The 15502-nt window shown below is 38.9% G+C and overlaps 1 protein-coding gene across 1 annotated transcript in view; it reads left to right on the forward strand.

The window, feature by feature from the left end:
• P3h2 (prolyl 3-hydroxylase 2) overlaps window positions 1–15502 on the forward strand; it is a 154239-nt gene that overhangs the window by 120332 nt on the left and 18405 nt on the right. Inside the window, exons 4-8 of the mRNA XM_050160024.1 lie at window positions 4606–4850; window positions 6692–6834; window positions 10541–10630; window positions 12201–12241; window positions 13478–13572. Of these exons, the coding sequence (XP_050015981.1) occupies window positions 4606–4850; window positions 6692–6834; window positions 10541–10630; window positions 12201–12241; window positions 13478–13572 (614 nt within the window). The remainder of the gene's footprint in view (window positions 1–4605; window positions 4851–6691; window positions 6835–10540; window positions 10631–12200; window positions 12242–13477; window positions 13573–15502) is intronic.

The raw sequence follows: 15502 nt of genomic DNA on the forward strand, positions 1-15502 counted from the left end.
CTCCCTCCCTCCCTCTCTCTCTCTCTCTCTCTCTCTCTCTCTCTCTCTCTCTCTCATGGTCCAGTAAGTTTTATTAGAGTTTCTTGCTGGGACATGGGTGGGATATTACTTACTTGATAAGGAGAGATGTCCTTTTAGGTACATTAAGATGACACCACTTCCCCCAACAACCACTAACTGCCAGAATCCTGATAGGTCCCTCCAAACTTGATGAACTCAGTGCTGGGCATGTCTTGTGCAAGTAGACACAGTTACAGTGATTTCACAATTACTCCTGCTATGTCATGTTCCGAAAACATCCTTCTACTCTTCATCTCCCCATCCTGTTTTGTATATTCTTTCTGACCTCATGTCCTCCGGGACGTTTCCTGAGCTTTGGAGGTGTGATAGTGATATGACTCTATCATATACAGAGGAATACGCCAGCACTACGTATTGTCTGCAGTTTATCCCCTCATGGGTTTCTTCATTAACCACCCCAGTGGAATTAGAAGCTTCTATGAAGAGAATTGGCAGCAGCACTAACCAATGAATATAAGCAGTATTTAGAGGGCAGTTTGACAAAACAAATGTTTAGCACAATGTAGTAGGTTTGATAATAGCAGGTTCCTTACCTGGACCCGTGGTCTCCCCAGCTGAGGGCTGCTTTTATTTTTCTTGATGGTATCACAGGAGCCTCAATGGTGCTGAACTTTTGGGGGAGATTTCTCACACTGATCTGCATCTCTGTCTGCTGCTCAGACACCTCACTGAAGAAATGCTGTTCCCTTTAAGTGAGGAATTTGTTAATTAGTACAGTTGAGTGAGATGGCTAGAAACAAACTAAGAATCAAATGCATAATTTTCATCAAGAGTTCATACTTTTAAAGTCAACATAATCAAAAACCAAGTAAAGAGTAACGGATACAATAACAAATCTTTATCACATCTTTGTTGATGACATGTTCCAAGACATACATAATGAAGAAATGATGTTCAAATGAAATGGAAGTTACTAAAGTCAGTTTACCTTCCCAATTCTAACATCTCCATATCTCCCTCAAAAGCACTTACTTAGTAGCTCAAACCAAATTATGTGAAGTAGCGTTTCCATCTGACATCTTCCTCAACTCTTAAGTCCATCTTATTTTGCTACCAAACTTTTTTTCATGGCACTTAACACTTACTGAGTCAACCCGTTTGACATGGGAATTTTGCTTAAATCAAAGCTGCATTTTAACCAAGCCCCCATGGTGACTTTCTTCCTGTTCTTGGTGTGTAATACAGAGCCCAAATTCTGTACTAACTCTACTGTATATAAACTTCCTCCCTTTATGGCTTTCATCCCACTTGGAATAAAGACCAATAACCTTGAAGGACTTGCCTTAGGTATATTCGTGTTCTCCATTGCTGCCTTCTCATGTTCTTTGAAGTCTTTGGATGGTCCACTTCACTCTCTGTTCCCTTTGCAAATCAGGTTTTCCATATCACATAGCCAGTGTCCTATCTTATTCAGTCCTCATTCCTCAGGGATTGGCAGATCCCTATGCTACTTAATAAATATTGACTAAATGAATGTGTTGATGAATGCAAAAATAAAGAATATGGTCTATGCACCAGTAACTATGTATAGATAAATGTGATAACAATGCCTTGTGCTTGTGATAATGTTGGTCATAAATGAAGGGTGGCGTTTTTAGAAGCTAATTAGAGAATAGCTACAAAGTGTAAACTAGAATCAATATATCTATTACAGTCAAAGTCACTACACCAAATTATCAAGCTACGAAGTGCTCTATTACCCAAAGCAAATTTAAGTTATCCAAAATCAGCATACTTGTGTGAGTTACTTTGAGGATTTATTTCTAAAACTTTTCTTTCCTTGGGCATCTGCGAATTTAACTTTCCTGTATTTTGTGAACATTTACAAATAAATTTTGCGTGTCTTTTATAGTATAATTACTGAATTTTTCCTTAACACGGTGTTTTACAGGAAGAATGAGCTAGCATTTTCTTTATTATTTATAGTAACATATAAATATGTTTACATATGTAAATACAAATAAACTCTATTTAATAGTTTGCTATGCTGTGGTTTTATGAGATGATGCACACTACCTTCAGCCCCACATTTGTCTGTGTACCTGTGCTGTCAGTGTCCATGGAACAGATTTGGCAAATGGTCTAGATTGTGTTATGACAACTGATATCTCTGTAGGTTCGTATTTAGTGCTAGTCAAGTTACCATAACACATTGACTATTGGGAAGGACAGATATCTCCACACTCAGTTTCCTTGACTCTTAAGTACCACAACCAGCATCCCAGCTCCCAGCCAAACACTGTTGAGTATTAGTCATAGTCTCTCTAGAGACAGACCAAGACCTGCAATTATAGAACTATGGTAAGATTTCCTGGAAATCTGAAACATTCTCACTTTATGTAGCAAAAGAAAAACAACTAAATGTATTCTCACACAGTTCTTCTGAGCCTCAGTCTTATTAAAAAGCACATTGATTGCACAATGACACTGAAAGGGAAAGAAAACAACAAATATAATTACCATGTTGATTTCTACCCTGCAAATTCTTGCATTGCTGGGTGTCCTCAATTCATAGTTGAACTGGCATTCACAAAGGAAAATGTATTAGAAAAACCTTAACACTTGAATGTAGTGAGGAGCTGCTTGTTGGTTCCCGGCTGCTTAGCCCCGAAATAACCACACAGAAACTATATGAATTAAATCACTGCTTAGCCCATTAGCTCTAGCTTCTTACTGACTAACTCATATTAATTTAACCCATTTCTATTAATCTATGTATCGCCACGTGGCAGTGGCTTACCGGCAAAGTTTCAGCATGTCTGGCTGCAGTTCCATGGCATCTCTCTGACTCTGCCCTTCTTTCTCCCAGCATTCAGTCCATTCCCCCTCACCTAGCTCTGCTCTGCCCTGCCCTGCTCTGCTATAGGTTCAAAGCAGCTCTTTATTTATGGTACTCACAGCATATAGAAGGAAATCCCACATGACTTGAATTGTAGAGTTAGAAGAGACTAAATGTTGGAGGAAAACACAAATGGCTGCTTGATGCAAATTTTCATGTGGTCAGCTCTGTTTGTGAAACCAGAAGACTATCTTTGTTGTTCTAATTTGCTGTTCATACTGTACTCTGCTTCAAAATATATTCCTTCAGATTTTAAATTGTTTGTTGTTACATCTTTTTCATTTTTTCTACCCTTGTCACTTGATATTAGAGCAGTGGTTCTCAATCTGCGAGTGACAGCCCCTTTGAAGTTTGAAATACCCTTTCCCACAGGAGCCCCATATCACTTATTCTGCATATCAGATATTTACATTACAATTTATAACAGTAGAAAATTACAATTATGAAAATAATTTTGTGGTTGAGGGGTCACCATAACATGAGAAACTGAAGGGTCACAATATTAGGAAGGTTGAGAGCCACTGAATTAGAGGAAAGATGGGTTTGAAGGTAAAGAGGACATCGGGCTATGGAGGATTGAACAGTTGGTTATTTACTGTCCTCCCTAAGATATGAAACTCCACTAGTATTTTGTTCCTAACTTCAGATTGTACATGTAGACCTCATTATTTTCTCTACATTTCCAACTGGAGGTAGAAAGCAGTGGACTGTGGTTTTGATTTTGTTAGCTGTTCTACATGGGCTCAAGTTAGCCAGGTTATGGAAAAAAGTTTGCCCCACCCTCCAAATACTCCTTTTCTTCCTGTGTCCTGACCTCGTTCTGTAAAATTGCCCAGATCCAAGATGAACTCTGACTCAACAGAGACCCTTTTGAGAGAAGCTGTTGTGCCCAATTAAATTGTGCAGCCATGAAGTCAAATTATTTTCTCCACCGCCAGGGAGCCTGCCTACTCAGCCCAAGTATGAATGAACCATTCTCTCCCTGGAAAACATTGCCCCATCTTTGCTATAGAATTCAAAGTTAGGCAGAGAGGGAGGGAAGTTTTCCTTGTGATATTAGCTGCTTGTGTTTCTTCAGCTCATGCTTTGGTAAAGCAGTCTGTAGAGCTAAGGGACATGGAATCCCCTGTACTTCAGCATCTTACCTATTATAAATAAGAAGAGCAGCCAACAAAGAGGGCGAAAGGAGGACTGTGCTTATTCTAATTTTTTTAGCTGTCATCCTTTCTGCCATTTTGCCACTCTCTGTGAAAACAGTATCCCATGTGTTAGGATGTGTAGTGTCTAGTGAGAGCCAGTTCTATAAGTGGATAGATTCTGGTCCTGAGCAATAGGCATCAAGAAATAGCATTTGAATTTCTTTTTTAAAATAAATTGACAGGGAAGGGGAGTTTAAGTCCTCCATTTCCCCTGCTAACTTTCTGTGTGGATGGCTGTTCTATTATCTGAATGGCTTAACATCACTAGGATGTGAATGACTTGTCTCAGTTCGAGGGCATCTCAGACCCTCTGCAGTAAACTAAAAGAAGCTCAGTATGTCTGGTGAGAAAGTCTACATTCAGCTTCATGCCCAGGAAGCCTGATGTATTACAGAGGTTCGGGACCCAGCACTGTCCAGTGATCACGGCTAAGATGATGTTGCCAGCCACTATTTGAAGTTTTCAGGCTAGGAAATGATAATACAGAGCTCCCCGCCCCCCGAGTGTTCTGTGTCAATGCATGTCCTGCAGAAGTACTGCCCTGCCTAAGGTGTGGCCTCAGCACCTGGAGGACACACACTTTCTCTCTTGCCTTCCAGATCACTACATGCAGGTGCTGGTCTGTCAGCATGAGTGTGTGAGGGAACTCGCCACCCGCCCAGGCCGCCTCTCACCGATCGAGAACTTTCTTCCCTTGCATTATGACTACCTACAGTTTGCCTACTACAGAGGTAAAGTATGGACCATCCACGAAGACCTTTAGGGTTCTTCTTTATCCCTGTTGGCATCTTCAGCATGCAGACCCCTGCTTTCTTTCATTTCACTGCCAAAGCAATGCAGGTTTATGCCCATTCTTCTCCTTGCCTTTTGGCTGCAGCTCAGAGCAAGAAAGCCAGGGCACTGGCAGTGGACGAAGCACAGGATTTACTGTGATAATGTCCTAAAACGAACACTAGACTTGCAAGATTTCTTTTTCAACTTGAGCTGCTTCTTCAACTCACTTTTAATAGGATTGCATTCCCATGGTTGAATGAACCAGTGTTTTAAATAATTCCCCTCTTACTCTATCCATAGTCCACTTTCATGTCCTTCAACTGAGTGTTTTATACTTCCAAAATTATATATATATGTATATATATAATATGCAAATCCGCATATAGAATTTTCCTTCTTTTACCATGAAGACAGCATTTTATTTATAATATTTTCTTGATCTTTTTTATTTACTACATGTCAATTGACGTTTAGTAGGTTAAGTATAGGAAATTAGCATAGTTTAGGCCAAAATTAAATTCTAGCAATTTATTATTCAACTTTAATAGATGAGTGCAGAGAGATCTTTCTGATCTCTCTTTTTTAAATGCCTGCATACAATTGAATTAGATCTTATTTCATGTGTCTTCCTACTGAGGGACAGTTGTGTTGTTTAGTAATCTTTTGTGACCGCAGTGAACTTTCAAGTGGATAACACTCTACACGTGGCTGTGCACATTTATACAATATTTTGAAGGATAAAAATCTGAGAGTTCATCTACTGGGTCAAATAGTTTATTCATTTGTAATTTTGATTCACATTGCCAAATTGTCCTTCATATGGGTTGTATTTTCCAGAGTTCATCATCAGAATATATTATAAAATGTTTAGATATTCCACAATCCCCTAGGCAAATTTAGTAATTCAAAATAGCTTTAGTTTCCTTTTTTATTGAAGAGAAAATATTGAATCCCCTCTCTTATACTTGGAGCCATCTCTGAGAATTTATGTACACACAGAGAATGTATGTGTGTATATATATACATATATATATGTATATGTATATACATGTGTGTGCGTACATATATGTGTACTTACAAAGAGAGAAGAAGCTTTTTAAAAAGAAATATAATTGTGAGAACTATTTGCAAAGATAGCACAAAACATTTCAGCATCCTGTTCCTAAAAGTGAAACATTATTTTTTGCAATAGCTAAATTTTTCTAGAACAAAGAAGTCACATTTGAAACATCCTGGGCTACTCCTTGTAACAGCTGGATACCACTCAGGTTGCTCCCACTATGTGGGAAGGGGCTAGAAGGGACCATCTGCACCTCTGGGGATGCACTCAAGGTTACGCCATAGAAGCAAAAGTATACAACACACTTCCCAGTAATAAGAAATAACACTTTGAAATCACTCTACACTCATATTTTATTCATGAAGGCTTCACCATCATATTAGAAGGTCATGCTCGGAGTATTTACTTAGGTCAAACAGCACAAAAGAAGTCACAGTTAATTCATATGGTTTTGCTGTGGTCTTACAGCAATCACCAAGAAACATTTTCAGATGAGACTTTGCAGCATTTCTGCAGCGTGCCCAGCACCAAAGCAAACAAAAGTTTTCCCATTTGAGGACCTGAAATCATGTCTGTCCTCCTGTGTAAATGCTTCTGACCTTCTGGCTCAGCCTCGGTTTGTCTCCCATAAACGATGATCAGTGCTAACATCACTAGACACACAGACGTCTTCCCCTGAAATCCTCTGGGCAGAGCTAACTAACACAAATGTGGCCTAACAACGCCTTGTATTTCCAGTGGGTGAATATGTGAAAGCCTTGGAGTGTTCCAAAGCCTACCTGATGTTCCATCCAGACGACGAGGACGTCCTGGACAATGTAGACTACTATGAGAGCCTGCTGGACAATAGCATTGACCCAGCGTCCATTGAGGCCCGAGAGGTGAGAGCAGAGTGCAGAGAGAAATCTCTACACTGAAGTGTGTTCCAGGGAGAACTGATGAAGAACCAAGACACATTTGCCTGCAAACTTCAAGAAGTCCTTGTTTTTTACTGCTGAGTAGTACTCTAATATGTATATATTCCATACTTTCTTCATCCATTCTTCAATTGAAGGGCATCTAGGTTGTTTCCAGGTTCTGGCTATTACAAACAATGCTGAAGTCATCAACTCTTAATGACTCCTTAGCTAGTGGTGGGGGAACAAGTGTCCCTCCCCAATTCATGGTAGAATGTTCAGTGACTTGATCTTGTTCCCGTCTTGTGCAATCAGTCACCAATACTGTAATTTCATGAGTGCATTGGGCTTATCATGCCTACAAGACACTACTTCTTCCCAGTCCTTCATGATTTCTGTTTCTTGCATTCTTTCTGCCCCCCTATTACTTGGTGTTTCTTGAGCTTGGCAAGAAGGAGGTATGATATAATAACCTCCATGTTGTCAAATGGTGTATTGTTCAATCTCAATGAGTTTCTGAGACTTGGCTAGTTTTCCTTGCTGTTGATATCTAACATTATTCTATGTGGTCATATAGAATACAGAATCTTATTTCAATTTTCCTGCCTTTGTTGAGGCTTTTGTTTGTATCCTAATATAAGTTCTATTTTGGAAAATGGTCCCTGGATTGCTGAAAGGAATGAAGTACTTAAATGAACGGTTCTCTAGATGTCTGTTAGTAGATACCATGTCTTGCTGTGTTACTGTGGCTGGTTCAAGTAATCCTCCTGCCTCAGTCATTTTAGTATCTAGGACTATAGATGCCACCAGCCATTCTTGATAATTTAACACACTTATTTTTCACCTAGAAGTGAAGCTAGTGTGAGTTATTCATGGCTACAGTGTTTATTTCTTGCTTTCCAACGTGGAGGATTTCCCTTTGTACCGGAAGTATACAAACTGGAATTTGAAAAACCCACAGTATTCTTTTTACAATAAAATATCATTTGAAATCACCCATGGAAAGGCCTTTCTGCCTCAGTTTTTTTTTTCCGACCTCACCTTTCTCAATGTGACCTTCCAAATTACTGCCAAGAAGAATGATAGAGAAATATTTCAGAAGGAAGATTTGATGCACCAAGGCTTGGAAGTGATGGCACCATTCTAACCATGTTTGCTATCCCACATGCCTTCCCTGCAACAGAGAGATTATAGACTGTCCCCACATGTATTTGCAGAAAGAAAGTAAATTGATTGACATTGCCATAATTCAGTTATGCAACAGGTTCCCTTTCTTTGACATTTACTTGAACCTGTGGAAGTCACAAAAGACAGATCAATCCTGTCATTACTTTTTGCAGCACAAAATTCTGCTCTGACCTTCCTAAATGATCCCGAGTCTGTGTTCATCCCACTCTTGACAAACAAGACCGTGTCTGTGTCCTTGCAGGAGAGCTATAATGCAGGAGTTAAACACTATGAGGCCGATGACTTTGAAGCTGCCATCAAGTACTTTGAACAAGCTTTAAGAGAATATTACAATGAAGATATGGAGTGCCGAACTCTATGTGAGGGGCCTCAGAGATTTGAGGAGTATGAGTATTTAAGGTATAAAGGCGGTCTTTATGAGGCAATTGCAGGTAAAGCTTGTTTTTGTTCTTTGTTTGCTTACTCTAAAATGCTATGGATATTGTGTAAACAGTATTCTGACAATATAGTGCTTAATAGTAAAGATTGTAACATGTTAATGATTCTCGTGTATCTATTCCATCCTGTCCTTGGCTGCTAATAGTTAAAGTTTTAAGATTTTTTCCCAATTTCTTCTGATGTATTTGTTCATAATTTGTATTTATTTATTTCATCAATGTAAAAATAGGAAGTACTATGAGTATTTCTTTTCAACATATTTTTTATTTTATTTTATGCCTAGCAACAAAATGTGGACTTCTCATGTAAGTACATGTGGACTCACTTTGCTGTTTGTAGTGGCTAGATAACACCCATGATATAGGATCATCATCATTTTAAATATTAGTCTTTACTGAGGACTTCTGAGATGGTTGCAGTTTTTCAGTATTGTAAGTAATATAGCAATGACCCCTTTGATACAGTCTTGTACAGTTCATTGGCAGATTATACTTGGTATGTAGTTTAAAAGAATAGGCAATGTGTGATAGTCAAGCCTTTTATCGGAAGAAGTGAGTTCTCTGGATATACCCTATTTGAAGATAAAGAGTTTGTATTAACAATATAAGTGTAAAAAAACAACTGTCAGGAGAAACTTTCAGAGTGTGTTTATATAATACAAGAGAGGTCGACAGCTTTCGTACAGAACAAAAGACAAGAGAAGGTGGAAACCATTGTCTACATAGAATACGTATAGAATTAAATTGATTACAAGGACAAGTAACCAGTATCTCAAATAACTTATAGACAAAATTTTAATACCTTTCGTAGTAAAGTGAGGTTGTAAATCATTCTTAGTAGTGATTTGCTTATCAATTGGTAGTAGTATCAATTACCAATGCTTCTTTAGCAATTATAACATAAAATGCACCCATCCTCTTTTTTGTGTGTGTAATACTGAGGATTGAACTTACAGTATCATGCATGGTAGGCAAACACTGTGTTGCTGTGCAATAACTTTATCCATCCTTTTATATTTTTTGTCATGGAATTTTAGTATAAGTTCCCAGGCTAGTCTTGAACTCTCCTAGGCTAGCAGGCATTGATTCTGTAATTCCCCCATCTCAGGTGCCCAAGTACCAGCCAACAAAACCATAGGTCTTTCTTTGTTTACATCTCTAGTCAGTGAAATGGAAATCTAGAGGCCCTAGGGTTATGGGGATTGTAGAGAAAGTAGAGGTTCCTGGAGGGACCTTATGTGACCTTAGCTTAATGCCTCAGGGTATGGACTCAATCAGTTGGGTCAGTTGGCCACAGAAGTACAGGCAAGCATACAGGTAGGTACAGTGGGCCACTTTGCTGTGACTGTGTTTTAGGGGCTGGCATGGGGAAGGCTTGAGGAGGCCCCTGTATATATAAAGCACAATGTATAAGATGAATGTCACAGTTAGCACACAAATATCAGATGCTACTTGTTGGGCGGAGGAGGCGGGTACAATTCTATTCTTGGATCTTGGTTTTAATATTCTATTTTTCATTTTATTTTTGACAGTTCCATTAATTTATACAATGAATTTTAGTCATTTTCAGACCCCAACCCCAGCACCCAACTTCCTTTTCTAACTGAAGCCCTTCTTGTCAATAGGACCCCTCCTACTTTCTTCTCTCTCTCTCTCTCTCTCTCTCTCTCTCTCTCTCTCTCTCTNCTGACGAGGGAGGGGGACTTGATTGGAGGAGGGGGAGGGAAATGGGAGGCGGTGGTGGGGAAGAGACAGAAATCTTTAATAAATGAATAAAAAAAAAGAACCAAGACACAGACATCATCATCATCATCAACAATAAAATACATAGAGACTTAATGGTTGTTCCAGATCTTAATTTTTTCCAATGTTAACCATGCCAGAAGCACATTTCTCATAGGAGCTAGCTTGTGAAAACCTGTTGCCAAGGAGGGTGCTTTTGCAGCTCTGATCTTCATGTTAGCTCATTGGCTGTTATAATGTAAAGTTTCACTTGAGCATCTATCACATCCCTTAGATCTAACCTCACATCCCTTATTTAGATCTAACCTCGTCTTCTCTCCTAGGATTTGGCAGCATTTATCAAACGTTACAACCTTGAATCTGAACTGATAAAGTCGGCTGCAGAGGGTCTGGGATTTTTATATTCTGAACCGGTAAGAACAAAGAAGGAAAATGAAGTGCTAGGGAGGAGGACTTGATTGGGGGAGGGGGAGGGAAATGGGAGGCGGTGGCGGGGAAGAGACAGAAATCTTTAATAAATAAATAAATAGAACTAAACAAAAAAACCTTCTTGGTGGATAGATATTTAAGCATTAGAGCCCCTTCCACATTAGTTGGAGAGTCTAATAAACTATTTAAATTAATAACTGATTAGGAGATAGCTTTATGTTATTAATGTGGTGAACTTGAAAAGATTTTGATAGGTTCCCATAATGCTATAGTCCAAAGTCAGAAGCAAATGTTTTGTCTGTGATTCATTTGCCTCAGTATTGTTTTATTTTCTAACCTTTAGATGTAAAATTTTAATACGTTAATGACTATTGTTCTTTAAACAACATAAGACACCTTCGGAAGGCACAAGCTGAGTCAGCCTTCAGGCTGTTTCCTCTGCTTCTCACACTGCCCCATTGTCCTGGGAAGACACACCCTTTACAAACATTATCAGTGCTGTAAATAAATGCATTCTATTGTTTTTATTTAACAAGATACCTGTGGTCTTCATTTTGATAAGCCCTTAAAATATTTTCGCTACATACCTAGAATTAATATATGATTAACTCCTTTGGTGCTTGAATTATTTCTGAGTTCTTTCAAACATTCATAGTACAGTGATCATTTTTGTTGAACCTTCAAATAAATTCCAAGAGTGGGCTCACCTTGCATGAAAACACGAGGCTTGAAAGTTCTTGAAACTTAACTGCCCTCCTCAGAAACTGTTTCTGATACCTTCATTGTTTCTAGGGATCTATGAAAGTGCCAATCCACCACACTTACAGGAAGAAAAGTTCCTCTACGACTCATATATATTCAGTGCCAATTGCTATATCATTGGTATTCTAACTTCTGTTCTTCTGATGGCCACTTTACAGTATTTTCCTCTTTTCTTCATTGAATTATATAGCTATAGGTTTCTATCTATCTATTGATGATTGAATATTTTCACACAATACCTATGTTAATACGTTGAGGAAATCGCTAATTGCAGCATATTTTAAATTTGTTATTAATTATGGCTTATTGTCCTTGGCACATTTTATAAATTAGGTTATTTTAAGGAAATATTTCTGGCATAACACTTAACAATATGTTTGTTCCTACACAATGTTTTGAAGAATTGTGTTTTCCCAAGAGGCACCAGAATATGACACCTACATTATGAATCTATACAGATAAACCACCTTGGTTTCTTTGTTTAAATTTGACTCATGATCCACAGAGCACTTTTACTGGAGGATCTCTGAAGCCCTTTCTGTTACCAAATTTCAAGTCACTATCAAGAGCAAAAGAGCCAAGGCCCTAACTAATTCTGCGCATTTTTAAAATTCATTTGTTACCTGTAGTGCCCTTGCCAAAAATCGCACCAACCTTCTCTTCATTGATACACAGTGAAAGTTCCTGAATATTTCAGGCCTTCTTAATACTTCATTAAAAGTATTTTATTTTTTTATTCCTCTAAATTGTGTTTTATTAATAAATTTATACCTCTTTCTCAACTGTAAACAGAATTACTGGATCAGTTATGGAGGACGGCAGGATGAGAATCGGTGAGTTCTCCATTTGGGAGGCAAACTACAGTGATACAAAGTGCTCAGGGGGAGGAGATGGCACAAGGAACATAGCTCCAGCGGATAAGTGAATGGAATGTAATTACAGCCTTTGAGCTGCGCATTAGGAACTGTGTCCTGGTCCCAGCGCTCCCACTCGCTTCTGTATGGTTTTGAGTAATGATTTTTCTCCTTGAGTGTGAACACTTTTCCTTAAATTAAAGAGTTAGCCCAGAAGGCTCCAAATGCTAACTACCTGTGATTACTTATTACACAAAGTTGGATGCTATTTCCACTAACAAGTTTTACGAAATTTGCTTTTCAAAATGCTTTTCATCCTTTGAGAATTGCATACAATGCATTTTGATCATAATCAAAATTTCCTTTCTGATGATAAATTCCCTTATGATATTCATTTGAAATCAAAGCCAGAAAATTTTCTGCATAGTGAACTGAATATTATTACTGAACAAATCGAAACTAAGAGAACTCACTTTTAGTACAATTGTAATCAACCCACATGTTTTAAAATAACCCAAGCTCGTTGCAAGTGTGCCTTACCTGTTTGTGATCACACAATCCAACTGACCTATTCTTAAATGAGACAGACCATGTCAACGGAAGGAAGGGACTTGTTTATGACTTTGGCACAATAACCTGGAAGATTTCAGTCTTGGAATCTTGAAATCAGTCAGCGCTTAATGACATAAGATTACTGGGAGAGAATCTAGGACATGCAGGACTGTTTGAACGTACCCAGTCTGTGTCAATTAAAAGGCTATCTACTCTCACTTATGTATCTGGGAAGCTTTACACAAACTGTGTCTTTCTCCTCAGAATAGTCAAGAACCAACTCTTACATTAGGACAGGATTTGTCTCCATTCGAGCATTATTCAGTGATGCAGTCCATGTTCAAGACACAGTACAACATGCAGAATTATGAAGGTGCACACAGACACTTTTTCCTGTTCTTTGGGACAATAGACCTATAAGAAGGGAGTGAAATTATAGCTGCAATTAATTTTGATAAAAGTTGCAAACTGAGACTGTAGAGAGAAATGGCATCCTGAGGAAGCTGAGAGAGCCGCACAAAGACACGGGCATATGATGTGATTTAGAAAGCTAGATGAATGGTCTACAACTCCGAATCAAAGCTTGTGTAGTTGCAGTATTCCTTACCTCTGAACATCTTTATTTAATGGGAAATTTCAGTCTCAACTCTTTTGAATGGACAGGGTCCCTTCAGGAGTGAACGTGGAGGGAGCAGAAGTTCATGGATTGTCAATGGGGAAAAAGCCACCACCCAAGATAGATCGAGACCTAAGAGAAGGTATGTACAAACAAGCTTTTATGTCTATGAAGACAGAGAAACGGGGTATGGTGGGGAAATCCTTAAAGTTTTCTTAATTTCCTTTTCACAATTTGGAAGCTTCGTTGGGTGGGATCTTGCCCTGAGATCCTTTATTCCATTTAACGTCACTATTTTGTTAATCTGTTTATCTCCTTGAACACTGGCCTTTGCCCTATTCCACTTCCTAGTGCCCCCTTTCTCCTCAAATTGTACATTTTGTGTTTTTCCTTGCATGGCCTGCTCCTTTTCATTATAAACCTGTATAAGAGAGAAGATTAATAACCACAGACAGTGTCAATGCCAGGCTGTGCTGATGTTTCCTCTGCTAATGGAATTAATCCAAAACTCTTCCCTTTAGCCTCAGGCAGATCTTTGGAAATATCACAATAAACTCTAGCTCACATGCAAAAATTCTTCTCTGAAACCGCTTGAGCCAGGCCGCCACAGTTCAGATTGCCCTCAACACCACTGTCTTCCATGTTTCTGATGCGGATGGCCCATTAAGCACCATTTAAAGTGTTAAACTACCTTTCTGATCCAAAGTCCCCAAATCCACATCCTTTCAAACAACAATATGGTCAGACCTATCACAGCCATTCCCCAATCCCTGATACCAATTTCTATCTTAGCTATGGTTTCATTGCTTTGAAGAGATACAATGACCATGACAACTCTCATAAAGGAAAAGATAATTGGGGCTGGCTTACAGTTCAGAGGTTCAGTCTATTGTCATTATAATGAGAAGTATGGTGGCGTGTAAGCAGATATGGTACTGGAGAAGTAGCTGAGAGTTCTACATCTAGCTCCACAGGCACCAGGAAGTAAACTTGCTTGAGCTTCTGAGACCTCAAATCCCAACCCCCTAGTGACACATTTCCTCTAATAAAATCACACCTATTACAAAGAGGCCACACCTCCCAAGAGTACCACTCCCTATACACCAAGTATTCAAACACATGAGTCAGTGGGGGCCATTCCTATTCAAACCACCACAGAGATTGAGGTGGAGATCATTTTGAAAACTTTAAGACTAAGAATAAATCTGCAGTTGTCTGAAGTCAACACATAAACAGAAAAATGCCTCAGATCTTTATGTCACTACAAAAATTGTTTCCAAATACTCCCCTATCCTTTGAACTAGACAAGAACTGTGTGGTTCTCCTCATTCTCGGTGGAATACTTGAGGCTTAGAGAGGTCACTAGACTGAATTCTGTTGCCCAGCCAGTTAGTGAATGCTAGATAGTGTGGAATAGACTGCACATGCAAGGATCATGGAGAGGACAGAGGTTATGTGGGATATTATGTTAGTTTACCTAAGGTGCTTAGATAATTAAGATTTGAGCAGGACTTTGAGTAAAAATAGATTTAATTGTTACTTTTTAAACCTGTATGATATGGTAGAAGTTTAATGCAGGGTCTTGTGAAAGCTGGGTAAGCAGCCCAGTACTTATCTACAATATCAACCTATTGTTTTTCATTAAATTCAGTAGCTGCCTCTTAGTAACTGCTGTCCTAATCGGAAGTTGCAACTCCAGTTGCAGCTACCAGTTCAACCGCACTGGCCATAGCCAGGCATGAATTCTGTTCCCTTAGGCACCAGCTCTATCACGCCTTCTAAAGGGAACTTTATCTAGATCTCCATCCCTCTATAGAACTAGGGATTCAATGGTTGAAATGAAATGCTCCGAGTTCGGAGAGATTTAATAGTAAAAAGCTAACCTCTCCTAGCTCTCACCCTCCCCAAAACATTAGGTGTCCTTCTGCTCAGCCCCCATTTAAGAACCCTAGCTACACATAGTTTCTCCCTACCCGTCCTCTGAGCTAGTTGCTGACTCTGCCTCTTGACCCCAGGTTAACTTTATTTAATTAAACAAATGTAACATGTCTTTGTATCGTTAAACATATTAA

The sequence above is a fragment of the Alexandromys fortis genome, unplaced genomic scaffold (genome assembly GCF_014885135.2).
Source record: "Alexandromys fortis isolate MF-2015 unplaced genomic scaffold, M_Fortis_MF-2015_v1.1 scaffold_100_3062768_6864082, whole genome shotgun sequence".
Taxonomy (NCBI): domain Eukaryota; kingdom Metazoa; phylum Chordata; class Mammalia; order Rodentia; family Cricetidae; genus Alexandromys; species Alexandromys fortis.